An 18,350-nucleotide genomic window follows, 5' to 3' on the forward strand; every position below is an offset into this window, starting at 1 on the left:
TTTATTAATTACACTAACTTTACTTTTCCAAAAATACTAATAAAAAGCACGTATAGTCTATAGACTGTAGACATCCTAAGTTAGAATACCTGCTACTCTCCCTATTATTCCTTATTATTAAAATAATAAGGTAATTGTTATAGTGGCTAATTTGTCAAAAATATTAAAAATTATTTAATTTAAAAAGTATAAAATAAATAATTTTTAAATATTTAAAATTTATTATAACAGATAAATTAGACAAAAATTAAGCATTAATAAATAATAGACACTATAGAACTGACTTAATTAATAATAACTTTTCAGATTAAAAAAAAAAGCTGTAAAACTGTAAAAGTAATATATAATATGATAATAAATAAATAAATGGAGACTGAATAATTTCCCTGCTATAATGAAATTTATGACCAGTTGCAGACACAAAATCTTAAGATGGTGATGCAAACAACTCAACTGGGATTGACTTGAAGAATCTGGTAATTAGAGTAGCATGTAAGAAAGCAAAGCATGGTCCCAAAACCCAGCTAAAAAGTAAAAATTTAAAATATGGAGGGGTTGAACCAAGTCACTATTTGAAGAGTTAAATGTTGATTTATTTGGAAGGACTACCTTGTGCACCTGGTGCAATTGCAAAAGTGACAATCATCACTTCTCATGCTCATTGATGTTGCTTCATATGGTGGGCCTATTATTCATTTCTTTAATTTTATCTTTCTCCCATAACACACTATGATTTCAATCAACTCTTTAACAGCACAATCACGCTAATCAAAACCTCTTCTCTTTGTAAATAAATATCTTCATTACAAAATACAAATACAGCATATCATGTACATACAATAATAATGTTCAGTATCTAAGTTTTATCATCAGCAAAATTCCACATATGCTAATATAGGAAACAAGTATACATATATATATATATATATATGACATGTGTGTCTAGAACAAGAAGACATTAACTGGGAGAAACACTGCTTAAAATCAGAAAAAGAAGCAGATATGGCGCACATGATGCCAATATTGTATTCCACTGCTACAGTGTGCTGCCGTATATATATATATATATATAGGGAAACATTCTCACGCCTCACTGACACAGACAGAGACAGAGACAGTGACTCTTGGATCAAGCACATCATCCCAACAACACTACTCCTCTTCAGTTGACCAAAAGTCAAATTCAATCCTTTATTATCTATGTATCATACTCTATACAAGTACCACCATACATAACAAACAGGGCCTTAAAAGGAACAAACACAATAAAGCAGCAAACTTCTTTTCCAAAAGGTTTTTCCCATAACAAATTCTCATCTTCTTCACTCATCAACATTCTCATCTCTCTGCTCCCAAGCTAGCTTGTTGTCCTCAATGGAGAACAACAACAACAAAAGAAACCCACTTCCCCATTTTCCACGTCTTACACTCATGCTCTTCCTTATTACGATGATGTTTCCTGTGACTGAAGAAGCTGCAGCACCAGTTTCTTCTTCCATCAAGACCGATGAACAGGCCCTTCTCATGTTCAAAAAGATGGTTCAAAAAGATGAAACTGGAGCTTTGTCAGGTTGGCAGCTCAACAGGAATCCATGCACCTGGTTTGGAGTTTCATGCACTCATGGAAGAGTCACTCAGCTTGATCTCAGTGGCCATGGTTTATCCGGAACCATCACTCTTGACCCTCTATCTTCTCTAGACATGTTGTCTGTTCTGAAACTTTCTCTCAATTCATTCTCTGTAAATTCCACTTCCTTGCTTACCCTCCCTTACAGTTTGACACAGCTTGATCTCTCTTTTGCCGGAGTTTCAGGTCCAATCCCTGACAACTTCTTCTCAAGGTGTCCAAATCTTGTTGTTGTGAACCTCTCTTACAACAACATGACTGGCCCTATCCCTGATAATTTCTTGCAAAATTCTGATAAGCTGCAGTCTCTTGATCTCTCTTCCAACAATTTATCAGGCTCAATATCTGGCCTCAAAATTGATTGCAACTCCTTGTTGCAGCTTGATCTATCTGAGAACCGTTTATCAGATTCAATTCCAATCTCTTTGTCAAACTGCACCAGCCTCAAGAGTTTGAACTTGGGGAACAATTTGATTTCTGGTGAGATTCCAAAGGCTTTGGGGAATCTGAACAGCCTACAGACTTTGGATCTTTCAAGGAATCAACTCATTGGTTGGATCCCTTTTGAGTTTGGAAATGTGTGTGCTTCCCTTGTCGAACTTAGGCTCTCTTTCAACAACCTTACAGGTTCAATACCATCAAGTTTCTCTTCTTGCACTTGGCTGCAGCTTCTTGATATATCCAACAACAACATGTCAGGTCCATTGCCGGATTCAATCTTTCATAACCTCGGATCATTGCAGGAATTAAGGCTGGGAAACAATGCAATCTCAGGGCCATTCCCATCTTCAATATCTTCCTGCAAGAAACTGAGGATTGTGGATTTTAGCTCAAACAAATTCTATGGATCTATCCCCAGAGATATATGTCCAGGTGCAGCATCACTTGAGGAGCTGAGAATGCCAGATAATCTCATAACTGGGGAAATTCCATCTCAACTGTCAAAATGCTCACAGTTAAAGACACTTGATTTTAGTCTCAACTATCTCAATGGTTCAATCCCTGAGGAGCTTGGACAGCTTGAGAATCTTGAGCAGCTGATAGCATGGTTCAATGGCTTGGAAGGTAAGATTCCACCAAAGTTGGGGAAATGCAAGAAGCTCAAGGATCTTATACTGAACAATAATCACTTAACTGGTGAAATTCCCAGTGAGTTGTTCAACTGCAGCAACCTTGAATGGATATCACTCACAAGCAATGAGCTCAGCGGCGAGATACCGCGCGAGTTTGGCCTATTGACAAGGCTGGCTGTTCTGCAGCTTGGAAACAACAGCTTCACCGGGCAGATACCGGGGGAGCTGGCCAATTGCAGCAGTTTGGTGTGGTTAGACTTGAACAGCAACAAGCTCACAGGTGAGATTCCACCAAGACTTGGAAGACAGCAAGGAGCAAAGTCATTGTTTGGAATTTTGTCAGGAAACACTTTGGTGTTTGTGAGGAATGTTGGAAACTCGTGCAAAGGTGTTGGGGGTTTGTTGGAATTCTATGGAATAAGGCCTGAGAGACTCTTGCAGGTTCCAACACTGAGGACCTGTGATTTCACAAGGCTGTATTCAGGTCCTGTTCTTAGCCTTTTCACAAAGTATCAGACTCTGGAGTATCTTGATCTCTCCTACAACGAGCTCCGAGGAAGAATCCCCCAAGAATTCGGGGACATGGAGGCCCTGCAGGTTCTTGAGTTGTCTCACAATCAGTTATCTGGAGAAATCCCTTCAACATTAGGCCAGCTAAAGAATTTGGGAGTGTTTGATGCATCACACAATAGATTGCAGGGCCATATCCCTGACTCATTCTCAAACCTGTCATTCTTGGTGCAGATTGATCTATCAAACAATGAGTTAACAGGAGAGATTCCATCTAGAGGGCAATTGAGCACACTTCCAGCTTCTCAGTATGCAAACAATCCCGGTCTTTGTGGTGTTCCGTTGCAGGAATGCAGCAGGAATGATAACACCCAAACCACAGCAAATCAAAGTGAGGAGATTCCCAGAGGAGGCCATAGATCAGCAACTGCAGCATGGGCTAACAGCATTGTCATGGGGATTCTGATTTCTGTGGCTTCTGTTTGTATTTTGATCGTGTGGGCAATCGCGATGCGGGCGAGGAGGAAGGAGGCAGAGGAAGTGAAGATGCTCAATAGCTTGCAGGCATCACATGCTGCCACAACATGGAAGATTGACAAGGAGAAAGAGCCTCTAAGCATCAATGTTGCAACCTTTCAGAGGCAGCTTAGGAAGCTGAAATTCTCACAGCTGATCGAAGCAACCAATGGATTCTCAGCAGCAAGCCTAATTGGTTGTGGTGGCTTTGGTGAAGTGTTCAAGGCCACACTGAAGGACGGTTCAAGTGTTGCAATCAAGAAGCTCATTAGGCTGAGCTGCCAGGGTGATAGAGAATTCATGGCTGAGATGGAAACCCTGGGGAAGATCAAGCACAGAAACCTAGTCCCTCTGTTGGGATACTGCAAAGTTGGGGAAGAGAGGCTGCTTGTGTATGAGTACATGGAGTATGGAAGCCTGGAGGAGATGCTCCACGGCAGAACAAAGTCGCGCGACCGGCGAATCCTGACATGGGAAGAGAGGAAAAAGGTTGCAAGAGGTGCTGCGAAGGGACTTTGTTTCCTTCACCACAATTGCATCCCACACATAATACACAGAGACATGAAATCAAGCAATGTGCTGCTTGATCATGAAATGGAGTCAAGAGTGTCTGATTTCGGAATGGCAAGGCTCATAAGTGCACTTGACACACATCTCAGCGTCAGCACATTGGCCGGAACACCTGGCTATGTTCCACCCGAGTACTACCAAAGCTTCAGGTGCACGGCAAAGGGAGATGTCTACTCTTTTGGAGTTGTCATGCTTGAATTGTTAACCGGGAAGCGCCCCACCGATAAGGAGGACTTTGGAGACACCAATTTGGTGGGATGGGCGAAGATGAAGGTTCGCCAAGGGACTCACATGGAAGTCATTGATCCTGATTTGCTTCAGGTGTGTCAAGGTTCAGATGAAGCTCAGCTGAATGAAGTTAAGGACATGCTTCGCTTCTTGGATATCACTTTGCAGTGCGTTGATGACTTGCCTTCTAAGAGGCCAAACATGTTGCAGGTTGTTGCCATGCTCAGAGACCTTCATCATGGAACCACCAACACTGCTTGAATTATACTCATCATGTTCCCTATTGCAATGCAAACTGCCAATTAATAATAACTTGTTTTCTGCCTTCTTTCTTCATTTCTGTTTCCATCTTCAGAAACTCAAAAGCCCAATAAGCATGGCCCAAGGAATCAGCACCTTCAGAGAATGGGCCGGAGTAACACCCCATCTATGTGACCAAGAAGGGCCCGCCTTCTAAAATTTATAGCAGAGAAAGAACGTGCGCATTCTATACACAGTCACACACACGCATATGTATCTTGCTGAATTCCACAAGGTAAGCTAATAATCGTAACCTAATTAACTAAAGCAAAGGATTCGTTAGCCCTTAAATACGTAGTTTAGTTGAGTAATAACAACTAAGAAGACATTTAGACAAATAAAGAATTTGAATTATTTTAAAAAGAATTTAACTAATTTATACCTTAACAATATATATGAATAGAGTTTAATTTTGATCCATTGATATTATAAAACGTTTTACATAAAATCACAATCGTTCTCTTTAATGACTATTTACGCGGTCAATATAAAAAGTAGTTATTTTTGCTAATATGACGTTATGTAATTGGATACACATGTATAACGATTTTACATTTTGGCAGTACATGAAAATTAAATTTATATTAATATTATAAAATAAAAATATTTTTATTAAGAAATGTCAAGTACGATTTTGGTCTTTAAGGTATAAGCTGAAATTTTTTTTGTCTCCAATCTTTTTTTTCACACAAAATCGTCCCTAAAGTTCAACGTAATTTTAAAATCGTCTTTCGAACTAAAATACCATTCTCTTCTTCTTTTTCTTCTTTTTCATCACATCTCTTCTTCTTCATCAGAAGCAAAAACAGAGAGCCAATGAGATCAAACAAAGTAGAAAAAAAAACAGAAGAAGAAACAAACTCATAAATAGAAGTAAAGAGCTAATGAGATCAAACAAACCAAATTCAGAAACAAACCCAAAGATATTGTAGTTCTCTTTTTCCATTTTCACTCTTCACTTGTAAACACCAACCAAGGAAAAAAGAAAACCAGAAAAAAACTGATTCATTGATTAATGGATTTGATAAATTCATTCAAGGGGTATGGCAATAAGATCATGGACGTGCAATAAGATCAAATCAAAAATAAAAACAAATGCAGAAACAACCGCTCATGGACGTGCAATAAGATCAAATCAGAAGTAGAAGAAATTAGAAGCAAAAGCAAAACGAATAAAAAACAAAACCTTTGAGAGAACCAGCGGCGAGGATAAGAAGCAGCGGCGGCAGCGGTGACAGTGGCTAAGCGTGACAGCGACGAGCCACCCCTCTTCATCTTCCTGGCCGTGCGTTTTCTCTCTTTTCACAAGCTCTTCGACGGCGACAAGACTTGCGTCTCCTCTCTCCCCCTGGTTCTAATTCCTGATGGTGGCGGCGGCTCCAAATCTCGTCGATGCCGTCCCCCCTTTCCTCTTTCCCCTCTTCCCCCCCCCTCCCCTAAAAGTTTGATTCCCTTCCCCCTTTTTCTTTAACCCATTTTCTTTTTTTTTTATATTTTTTTAGTTATGGGTAATTTGGTAATAAAAATTAAAATTTTGGTAAAAAGAACGATTTTAAAATTAAGTTAAATCTTAGGGACGATTTTGTATGCATAAAAAGGTTGGAGACGAAAAAAATTTTTGGCTTATACTTTTGGGACCAAAATCGTACTTAACCCTAATAGTAATCTTATCGAGAATATTGCAATGGTGGTAGGGGGATGGCAACAGGGCATGGTGGGGGTGGAAGATGCCTCCCTCCTCTCCATCCTTGCCCCTAGATTTTCTCCCCGTCCTCATCTCCGATTCTTGTCGTGAAGAATATTGCTCTCCATCTTCATTTGTGGGCCCTATTTTCTATCTCTTCGATAGTATTCATCTTATACAAAAATAGCAAGATTTTATACAAAGATATTAAACAGTAGACAATGACTTCTTTTGAACTGATGTAGTGGAGAAACGCATCGGTGAGGCAGAGCACAGAGCAGTGAAAGAAGTGAGGGACGCGGCAATAGAGAGGAGAATGAACACGACAGCAGAATTACGAAAATAAAAAAACGCCCCGAACAGAGAGAATGACGCGGTGAGAATTGATGGCACAATAAAGGGTGACAATATAGAGAGAGGTGACAGTACCATGAAAAAGGGGAGTAGCTACAGAAAAAATTAGAAATAGAGATGACGTTAAAGATTTTTAAATTGAAAAAAGATTATACAAATCAGGATTAGTAATTTAAGATATATATATATATATATATATATATATATATATATATATATATGGGGATGGATTTATGTTCATGGATGGAATTTAAAATTTTTTTAACTAATACATAGTAATAAAATTTATTTGTTCTATTATATAATTAAATTTGACCCACTATAATTAAACTTCACTCATCAACTTCAATTATGTAGAAACAAATGGTAATTCAAAATTTAAATGAATTTATTATAATAACCTTTAAAAATAGAGGTAATTACCAATTTAGCATCCAAAAAATTCAGGCGCAGACAAAATAATTCCTAAATGATTTGAAAATTTATTCATTCACAATTAAAAAATTTTAAAAAAATTTACTTGACATAAAATTATAAATTAAAAGATCTTATTTTTTTAATATTACTTGCAAAATATGACATCTAAAATCTTTTTTTAGAAAATATATATTTAATGTATATCTAGTTTTTCGAGACTTATTTGTTGTTAAAGCCTTTTAAAGATATTTTTTGTTAGCAATGTAAATTTCGACACTATTTTAATTGTTTACTCGTTTAAAATAATATATTTCAAAACTTCTCTCTTTTATAAACTACCGCTAGATAGCATCTTAATTTTAAAATAATAAAAATATTTGATAGTCAATAGAATTTAGCCCAATATTTTATTAGGTTTGATTATAAATATGTAAAATTACTGCGAAATTAATTTCAAATTAAATAAATTATCTTATTAAACAAATTTTAATATTAAACTAAAAATTACTAATAAAAATATTAAGCTTATATTGACTATTAAATAAAAAATAGTTAAATAAATAATAATAATAAAATAAAAAAAATCAAAATAATACTATTTATTTATTAGAGTTTTTTTTTTTAAGTTAACTTTAGTTTTTTCTAGGACATCAGTTGAAAAACTTTTTTAAATATGAATATTATAAAGAGTCAATTTTGTAATCGTATGAGAGATAAATTCTAAATGATTATTTAATGACATATATATAAAGCGAGATATTTAATTTTATTGACAATAAAAAAATTATTTAATTTTTTTAAAATATAAAATTTAAAACAATAAAATTTTAATCTATATATTATTATTTAACTTATTATTTTAATATTTTAATTTATTGGTTAAATAATTTAAAAATTAATTATATTTTATAATAACAAAATATAATTATAAAAATTATTATCGTATTATATATATTTTATTTCACTCATAAAATTTTTTGGTCACTAAAATATATATATATATATAATAATTAAAAAAAATACATAAAAAATAAATTATTAAATAAATTTATGAATTTTAGAAATTAGTAGAGACAGAATAAGAATCTCCACTCGAATCTGTGATAGAAATTTTACGCTGTTTCTAACAAAAAAAAAATCTCACAATTTAATCTCAAACGATTTTTACAAAGACTCCCGTAATTGGGAGAATTTCAGCATCCCTAAATGGTGGTAGATAGTAGCGGGGATGCATTAAAAGGTGCGGAAATTAAAGAAATAAAGAGGAGAAGAGGTTGCACGTGGTCCCAACAAAGTATTCATGATTAACAGTGTAACCCCCTCTCCCCATTTCTCATTCAGCAACTTCCCCTTTGAATTGTCAAACAACACTCTCCCAACTCCATCCCCCACTTTGCCTCCTCTTCTTCTTTTTGTCTTCTCCTTTTCAATTCATTTTACTTTATTTCTTTTTATAATAATAACTAATTTCATCAACATATACTTTCATACTACGCTACTTTGATAATCATCATACAGTAGTCTAAGTAAAGTGTTTAACTTTGATACAAAAAGTAGCTTTCTTTTATCTGAAAAGCACTTATTAAGAGTTTCGCTTTTTAATAAAGACTTAATGGTAAGCGAGCCAAAGATCTTTCTATGAAAAGAAAAAGATTCGAATCCTAGAAATAACATGAACAAAAGTCTACCTATATTATATCTGAAAGCATACAACTAAATTTTCTGTATATAAAAAATAAAAATTCAAAATTATTCATAACATATATACAATAATTAATTTGATAAGTTATTTTTAGTGTAACGTCTTAAAAAAAGCATAAAATTCATACTTAAAAGATACATCGAAAACAAGAATAGTGAGTTAATTCGAGTCTCTATTTATAGTAATATATTTCCTGTTCAGTGTATGTATCACTTTTATTTAATGTTAGATGTGTTTCTTCTATCTTTCATGTTTCATTGAATGATAGTATGTACTATGTCACTTAAATATTTTTTTAATTGTCGGATAGATCCATTCATCAAAATATTATTATATAACAAATAATGATTAATAAGTATAACATTAGATGTAATTAATAATTTAACTTTGTTTATATATATATGGTAATAAAGATGTAATCATAAATTAAAATGCAACAATAAATTATATATAATACGGGCCGGATAACAAAAATAACAGAATACATATTACAAAGAGTTTAAATGCATATTTTCTACCCGTATAAATTAGGTAACCGTATGTTACCATATTTTTTAGAGGAGTAGTAGGGCATGTAGTAAGTTTTATGATTTGTAGTTATTAATTAGTTATTATTAATATTTTTAATGGTATAAGATTATATTTAATAATATAGAATCACTTACTTTTCTTTTGTTGGTTAAAAGCTGACTAAATTTTAACAAAAATACTGACCCTCTAAAATTTTTCTCTTTTTTAACTTGTATTTACTAAAAAACGAAGCGTGTGAATACAAGCTTGTAATTTAGAGATAAGGAGAAATAGTTCATTGACCTTTTGATTTGTAGCATTTAAATTTTTGAAAATTTGAAAATACATTTAAGTTCTTGATCTTTTCGAAAATTGGATATATAAATCTCTCATGTTCACTTGGGCCTGTCAGACTTAATGGGAAAATCAAACATGATTCTCGTTGTACTGACATGGTTGATTACGGGTGAGAGAGTTTTTAAAATTGAACAAATTAGACTCAGGGATCGATATGTCAAACTTTTGAAAGGCTCAGAAACCTAAATGTATTTTTAAATCTTCATAGACTTAAATGTCCGCGGACTAAAAAGTCAGAAATTGATTTATCCTTTTTTCTAAAATTTACAATATTGATAAAAAGTTATCAAATATTTTACTAAAAAGATAATTAATATAACAGAATTACAAAATTAAATAATCATTCTATTCTAATCAAATTTTTTTAACGTAATTTTAAATGAGTAATTACTCTATCCAAACCGAATTCCTGACTAATAGTTATAAAGCGATAATTTGTAACATACACTCAATCTAAATACCAAAAAAAATACCTCTTATTAAATTTATCAACTTATTGCGCTGTAAATATAAATTTGTATAAATTGTAAGCAAATTAAAATATTTGACTATGCATCGCCCTCTTTTAACCAAAAATAAAGAGCATGCTGTGACACTCTTCTTCTAATAATATCTACTTAGTTGTCCACTTTTATTTTTAATTCATAGAGAAATCAAATTGATTTTAATTTCTTCATGTAATTTTTGTTAAATAAATATCCCTTGAACATACCAATGTTGAAAATTTTTATAAATTAAAACATGCTTTAAATAGTGTTTGTGTATAGCATGCATATGGTATCATAAAACAAATCTAAAAATTGAGTAAATTAATAATGTTAAAGAAAAATATAACAAGTACTGGAGTTGAAACCTTCAAAGTTAATAAGATGACAATGTTTTCACTTTATAATACTTAAAGTCAATTTAAAAAGCAACTACGTAATTCCATCGATTGACTCCAAAAGAAGAAAAAGCTAAACCTAATTTGCTTTCTTCTTTTTTTCTTTCAAGAGCACAAAAGTTCCCTTCCATGTTCGGATGTTCCAATAGGGGAATATATAGACGTCTAGTTGCTTTAAGGTTTAGTTAACATGTTTGTTATATATGAAGAATTCAAAATTTGAATTATTTAGTTTAATTTGATAATGAATGTGTTTAAGTAGAAAAGTGATTAAAAGAAATGAATGGAGGGCGTGGCATTATTGAATGAAAAAGGTACTGTAACCCCCACTAGGGTGCTGACACTGCAAGCTCCGAGTGTGGTGTTAAAAGTATGTGCGTGTTTAGAGGCTTGTGTGCGTTTGTTTGCGTTGAGAGGGACGAGTGCACCCATTCAACTCTGGCACTGAAAAACATGGCATGGCGTCTATGTGTATTATTTTATATACATATATGCATTCAATTTCATATATATGCAGTGAAAATGACCCTCCATCTTTCACCCTCTCTATTCCTCCCACATTAAATTCGACCTCAAAAGGGAGATATACCCCCCTTTGGATGGTCCCAGGCCCCAACCCTCACTGCTATCATTCACCCAGATGAATGTCACATGTCTCCTTCAATTAATATATCAACAACATTAATATCCATTGTCTCTATAATCATTCCTTCCTTATTTTTTTTTCTTCTAAAGAGTAAAGTTAACTATGTCAAATGAACAAAACAATTAATTAAGTTACAACTACTCAGGACCTTTAATCAAACCTTGTCAGTACTCAAACTCCTAAGCACTGCATCTCACGATCGATGACAACAACACAATATTAATAAAGAATATGAACTTTCTCTAAATCATACAACAAATTTTCAGACAGCCAAGAGTAAAAAGAAAACAGAAAAAGAAGAAAACAACCATCACTACTCAATTAGCTCGTAAACCTTTTTCATCTTTTCTTTTCTTTTCTTTCTAAACGGCATAATACAATTAAAGGGGTTATATATGTGACTCACTATTCTGCTTCACCATCATCAGTGTTGTTTGCTGATGACATGTAACTCATTACAATGGAGGTCTCTTCAGACGGAACCCCAACGCCATTGTTGGAAGAGTGAAAGTTTTGCTTGCAAGCATGGCATGTTATCTCCATGAGAGTTGAAGTCATCTTCTTGATGGCTTGCTTTCTCAAAGCTTCAGCCTTTCCAAGCTCAGCTTGTGCTTGCTTCCTTATCCTCTTTGCATTCTCAAACTCAAGCTCAGCTATCTCAATCTGCCGTTTCGCTTCTCTCCTTGCCTCTTCTGCATAGGCCTTTTCCGCCATTGCCAACTTCAGCTCCTGTCCTGCACACTCCTTCAACCTTGCCACTTCCAATGTGGAAGAAGAATCACCCACCATCATTACACTATTGTTATTGTTCCTTTCTTCTTCAACACTCCTCCCATTGTCCCCACCTATTGCGAGTCTCAAGCGGGTTTCGTGGTTTTGATGAGAGTTTATTGAAGTAGGTAGGAGCTGAAGTTCCAAGTTGTGAGTATTACTATTGTTCCTGTGAATCTCTGAAGGTGGTGGCAGTGGTGGCGGTGGTGGTGGAAGTGGTTGCAGTGGGGCAGTGACGGTAAAATTAGCGTCACTGGATGGACTTGTGCTTGAAGCTGTTCTTGAAGAGCATGCCGGTTGCAGTGGTCGGTGCTGCCTCACAGTGCACGCATCCTGGTGTTCTATGAAACTCTCCACCCTGAAATATTTCATTTAATCTGTTACTGTTATATCCATATCACCAACATACACTATATGTTAATGATCTTATATAAACCAAGATAGCAAATCCTTATTAATTTATTCATGCTTTACATACAAAACAATATAGTATTATAATATAACAGAGCAGTGCAAAGAATTTTAGGGTTTGAAGAGCGAGAGGAGAGAGAAAGGGAACCTGGAGAAGACGCGGCCACAGTCACAGGAATGGCCACGGGTGCCACAGGTTTTGATGTGAGCTTTGTAATCGGATTGAACGGCGTAACCCTTGGAGCACTTAAGGCAGACCCACTGCTTGTGGTTGCTGTGCTTTCTTCTGAAGTGTTTCTTGATCCCCACCAGGTCACCCAGCGCGTGGCACGGGTCATGGTGCAAGCAACTGGGTTCCGGACACACGAACACCTTCTTCTTCATGATGGTTGTAGCGCCTCCTCCTTGCCTCTTGAGAAGCTTCCAGGGCACCTTGTGTCTCCTCCTATGCATTTGCAGGTTCTGGTCCCTCTGGAACCCTTGGTTGCAGATCTCACACACGTAACGATCCGATTCCAGCAGCGTCTTGGGAGACAGAGACACCACTTCTGCATCTGGATCTGCGAATGAACGAAGCTCATCATGAATAAATGAATAAGCAAAATGAAATTGAATTTGATTAATTACCAGGGGTTCCAGCGGGTCTTCTTTTTCTCTTGTTAGGGAGGTTTTGGACATCGGAAGAACAAGAAGCAGTATTGATGGTGTTGTCTAACATGAGGAATAATATATGATGATGATGGTGGTGAGAAGTTAAACAATAAATTGCTGTACAGGATACGCTTGCAATAGTAGTAGTGGAGTTTCAGCTTTACCCGGACCTAGAGAGAGAGAGAGAGAGAGAGAGAGGGTGTTGCTTTTAATTATGTAATCACCCTGCTTTCTTTTCAGGGCTTTTGCTAAGCCTTGCTTTCTTCATTGACCTCTCACCACCCAACTCTTGTTTATAAAGATATCTTTTCTGATTACTACATGTGTTTTGTTTGAAGGCGGGGCTGACCCAATCTAATCACATGATTAAATTAAGCAAAACCCAACGCACCATACGGAGATGGAATCTGGAGAGAAACAAAAAAAACATCCTCCTCCAAATACGGTAGTCGTAGAGAAGAGAGTGGTCTTTCTCACGTGACTAAGTGACAAATTGATATTACACCACTCTCTCTAGTCTCTACTACATACGCTTAAAAGGTGGAGGAGACAGCAGGGTGAATTATGGAGGATAGGGTAAAACAATGACAATTTCAGTTCCCATTGGCGCATGTAACGGGCGCTTACTTATATCTTCTGGACTCATGCGCATATATTATGGATTTCAGATTTCTACACCCCTAACATTTACTTTTCCCAATTAATTCAAATTAAACTTCAAACCCCACCACCACACATAACTACGTCTCTTAATGCTTTCTTTGCCTACTATTATTACAAATAATGGATATCCAATAATAATCATTCAACCACATACTAACACCTTCTGCTGTACTCAATCTCCCTTGGTACTTTTTTGTTTTATGTACCTACTTTTTTCTTCTTAATTTTATCTTACTAATTTTATTACGTATTATTTTCTCAATCAACCTCTAATTTGGCATGCTGCGTCATTTGTATCAAACACTCTACTCTGCGTACAATACACTGTGTCATTCGTACCAATGTAAATAATAGAGGTCCCAAACCTATAAATATGAAGCTCCCTTTAAAATAACATAATGTTATCTGGCCCGACACAGTAAAATTAAACGAGTCTATATTTTATTTGTATTTTAACTGGGATCGGGATACGCTCTATCTTATTTTATTAATTAATTATGATGTCAGGTTTTTATAGTATTTAGGGAATTTTCTAGGGTTGAATGAAAGTATATGGACGACATGGCATTACTGCTGGATCCATTTTTCTTTGTCTTTTGGTCATAACACCGATCCACGTGGAACATCCACAGAATGCATGTCACCTAATAAGCTTGTATATAGTGATAAACATGCTAGGACGTAATAAAATCATTGGAAAAAGTGATTGCCTATTCTAATTAATTAACGATACATTCTCTCACACTAAGCTTTATTTATATTAAAAAGGAAACAAAAACAAAACTACATAGCTACCTAGCGTTGTAAACAAAAATTGGTATAAGGACATGTTTTCAAATGGGTTCTTGATTATCTGCCGCCAAAGAGAAAATCTGTTGCGGAATGGCATTTTATCTTGCTTGCTTCAAATAGACCCTTATATGTATAGATGGGTCAAAAATGAAGTCCCCCACATATCAATTCAAACTTTAATCATTCTTGGTCAGAGGAATCAAATGGATCGGTCCTACACACACATTCAGCTAACTCTTTCAATTTTTCTTACCTTGCCGACTTCATATCAATAATTTGTTGTCTCAAGTAAACATACAGATATGGATGAAATTGTTCAGCATCACAATCACGTCATTACAATTATGTATACCATTAGCTACGGTAGCTATTATTTTTAAAAAACGTTCAAATATACTGGTATATTGGTGATTTTTTTTTTTAATATTGGATTATTAAGGGTGGAATCTTTTTTGATAAATCAAATTGTGTGTTGAATATTACTATGACCATTTATAAAACGTCAGTGACGTTATGTGTTTTTTTAATTAAAATAAGGGAAGTATTAGATAAACAATGATCATTTTGAACAACATGAACACCCACCAATCAGGGGCGGAGCTAACCTCAATGTGAGGGAGGGGCCAAAAAATAAATTTTATATTTAAAATAAAATAAAATAAAATATTTAGGGGGGACTAAATTAAATTTTATGTATAATTTATAGAGAAAAATTAAAGGTTGGGGGAGGCCATTGCCCCCCTTACCTTCTATGTGGCTCCGCCCTTGCCACCAATTAAATAAAAATACATTACATTTCTAAATTATCCACTTAAATTTTAATATCAAAATAACCATCTGTACACCTAGTGAAATGAATATTCGATATATTTATTGTTTACATTATTTAGTATTTTCATTGTTTATATATATTTTTTTAAAATAATATTCTTTTAACAAAACATCAATGATTTTTGTGTTTTAATAATTATAATAATATTTTTTATTATAAAATCTCAATGACGTTTTGTTCTTTTATAATTAAATTTTTTTATTATAAAACGTCAATAACGTTTTATGCTATCATCACAACCATATAAAACATTAAAATAATCAAATATTTTTGTATTTTACATTAAAATGATTTATATATAAAAATTTTAGCTTATATTAATATTTCAGTAAATTTTAACTGTTAATTTTAATTATATATATTATATATATTTTTTATAATTAAGATTAATAGTTAAAAATAATTAAAAAATCAGTGTATCGATACATTTAAAATTTTTTTATTATTTTAATTTAAAATATCTCAAACACGCCTAAATATAATTGTGTGTTACCTTGTGCTGCAACAACTACATTATATTCTTTTATGTTCATCAAGTGGACCATATATGCTTAAAGAAATTAAAGTCAGATTCTTTTTCCAAAACCAAAAAAAAAAAGCTAGAATAATAGCGCATATAATCAATAATCTTTAAATAGTGTATGGAATTTGTGAAATAATTATTTCTTCAAGAGAGAACAACCTCCAAGACTAAAATATCTCCTTTTGTAAAATACCTTGAAACTAATTAAAAATTTCCAAACTATAAGACCTTGCCGCATTGTAAAACCTAATGTGGAGAATGTGTATAATTAATACGGTGGTGATGAGTTGCTAGAAGGCCGTACTGGTTCAGGCTTTAATTTGTACAAGTTATTATGTGAAGGTGGGCATATTGATGATACATATGTTGTAATTTTGTTGTTGTTGTTACCCATAGTGTGAGATGGCTTAGGTTCTTCTAACACACATGTGAGGCCTATGATCGATTCTTCATCCATAATAGATCCGTGAAAATTGATGATATGTGCTCAGTCAGGCTCATCATCATTATTCTACATACTAGCTATTCCGGCTAGAGTGGCAACAAGATGGGTTGGAGCAAATTTTTACTCTATTCAATTATGTCTCACTCTGAAATAATTCACATAAAACTTGTCTCACTCCTATTCATCACGAATAGTAAAAAGTTGAACCTTAATTTATTTTTGTCTGTAACTTGATTCGTTTTTTCCGGGGAAAAAGCAAGCAATCCGACATGAAACTTCACAGCAAACGATCGAAGAGGTTTAGATGTAAGAGGTTGACTGTGGATAACTATTCGTTCCGTCTTTATCCACCTCTATAATTATTAAAATTTAATAAATAAAATTTAAATTTAAAATTTATATAACTATCATCACATACATAATATAAATTAAAATAAAATTTAAATATAATACAATATTATTAATTATTTTACCTATATTACATATTATATATTAAAATTATATATATATTGAGACGAATAAGAGCAAGTATTATCTAAATCTAATCATTTTATTTTTGCTCTCGCCTCAAATAAGTAGAGACAGAATAAATACCCACATATTCAAATAGTCCCTAACTCTGATCACTTTGATCTGTGGTGGTCCAGAGATTATATTTATATTACATGGAACAATAACATGCCTAATATAATAATGGGCGCTTAGTTAAAGATAACATATATAAGAATATTTGAAGCATAGAATTAGAAGCCCTGCAAGCGCGCGCAATATAATGCACTAGTAACGCACGTCCCTTGCAATCATTATTATCTCTGCGTTTTCCAACTATCCCAATGTATTATCTTCATGCACCCATGCCCATGCCTAAACTTAAAGATATGATAGAATATCACATTGAAACAGAAATAATATGATGAAGACACTAAAAATTATTTTTTATATATTGTATTTGGATATAATGTATAAGACACTAATATAATGTTTAATATTATATTTGGATATATATGAATAAGACTAAAATATTATATAAAATAACTAAAATAATTATGTGATTCCAAATTTTTTACATTAAATACAAACTAATTTAATAGAAAATGAGAATACGTAGATGTACAAATGAAACTTAAAAAAATGTTTGAAGAGGCTAAAAATTTTAATAAAAAATATATAATAATATTTATATTAAAATAAACTTTATAAATATATTTATTTTATTTTTAAATTTATTAATAATATGTAGGAATACATATGGTTAAGATTAATAAAAAAATAAATTTGAGTTTGATTAATAAAAAATTTTGTTTAGATTAATAAGCCAAATTAATTTTAAATAAAAAATTAGTTTTAAAAAAGAATTCGTTTTTACCTGAAAAAAATAGTTTTTGCACCTAAAAATTTATTTTTATTTAGAAAATTATTTTTTATCTAAAAATTAATTTTTCTTTAAATTATATAAAATCAATTACAACTTATAAATTATTTTTTAGCATTTTAAAAGATCAATTTTATTTTTAATAATATTTATTTATCAAAAGTTTGAAGACTAATTATTTTTGTTATTATTTTTATTACAAATCAAATAATATAATACAAGATTAAAATGATATTGAAATAAGAACAATAAAAAAGAAGAAATTATCCAGCCCAATAAAAAATTTTACAAAAAAGAGAGTACTTGCAAAAAAAGAGGAGAACGTAAAGATAGAGAAAGAACACGGAAAAAAAAGTATCTTTCTAGATCAATGCAATAGAAAAAATAAGAAGGGGTAACAGTAGAATAATAAAAAATATTTATGAACAAAAATAAAAACAAAATTTATAAAAAAGCCTGTGTCCACTCTTCTATGTCCATCATTATCCTTCATAAAAGAGTAAACACAAAAAT

General features: G+C 33.1%; 2 protein-coding genes across 2 annotated transcripts; one reads left to right on the top strand and one right to left on the bottom strand.

Annotated features, from left to right (window-relative positions):
• Positions 1-1,144: 1,144 nt before the first annotated feature.
• Positions 1,145-4,860, top strand: LOC130970209 (serine/threonine-protein kinase BRI1-like 2). The gene has a single exon (XM_057896216.1). The coding sequence runs from the start codon at positions 1,375-1,377 to the stop codon at positions 4,783-4,785; it is 3,411 nt and encodes a 1,136-aa protein (XP_057752199.1). The 5' UTR covers positions 1,145-1,374; the 3' UTR covers positions 4,786-4,860.
• Positions 4,861-11,499: 6,639 nt separating this feature from the next.
• On the bottom strand, positions 11,500-13,688 carry LOC130967830 (zinc finger protein SHOOT GRAVITROPISM 5). Its single transcript, XM_057892860.1, has 3 exons — positions 13,187-13,688; positions 12,708-13,119; positions 11,500-12,506 (listed from the first exon to the last, which is right to left on the bottom strand). The coding sequence occupies exons 1-3, from the start codon at positions 13,275-13,277 to the stop codon at positions 11,783-11,785; spliced, it is 1,227 nt and encodes a 408-aa protein (XP_057748843.1). The 5' UTR covers positions 13,278-13,688; the 3' UTR covers positions 11,500-11,782.
• Positions 13,689-18,350: the final 4,662 nt, after the last annotated feature.

This window comes from Arachis stenosperma, chromosome 3 (genome assembly GCF_014773155.1).
Source record: "Arachis stenosperma cultivar V10309 chromosome 3, arast.V10309.gnm1.PFL2, whole genome shotgun sequence".
In the NCBI taxonomy this organism is placed as follows: Eukaryota; Viridiplantae; Streptophyta; class Magnoliopsida; order Fabales; family Fabaceae; genus Arachis; species Arachis stenosperma.

Bases quoted from the DNA above. Each gene is read 5' to 3' on its own strand.
- LOC130970209 (XM_057896216.1), top strand. From the start codon at position 1,375: ATGGAGAACAACAACAACAAAAGAAACCCACTTCCCCATTTTCCACGT.
- LOC130967830 (XM_057892860.1), bottom strand. From the start codon at position 13,277: ATGTTAGACAACACCATCAATACTGCTTCTTGTTCTTCCGATGTCCAA. The intron at 13,120-13,186 runs GTAATTAATCAA...GTTCATTCGCAG, and splicing joins AAGACCCGCTGGAACCCCTG to ATCCAGATGCAGAAGTGGTG. The intron at 12,507-12,707 runs GTTCCCTTTCTC...GAAATATTTCAG, and splicing joins TGTGGCCGCGTCTTCTCCAG to GGTGGAGAGTTTCATAGAAC.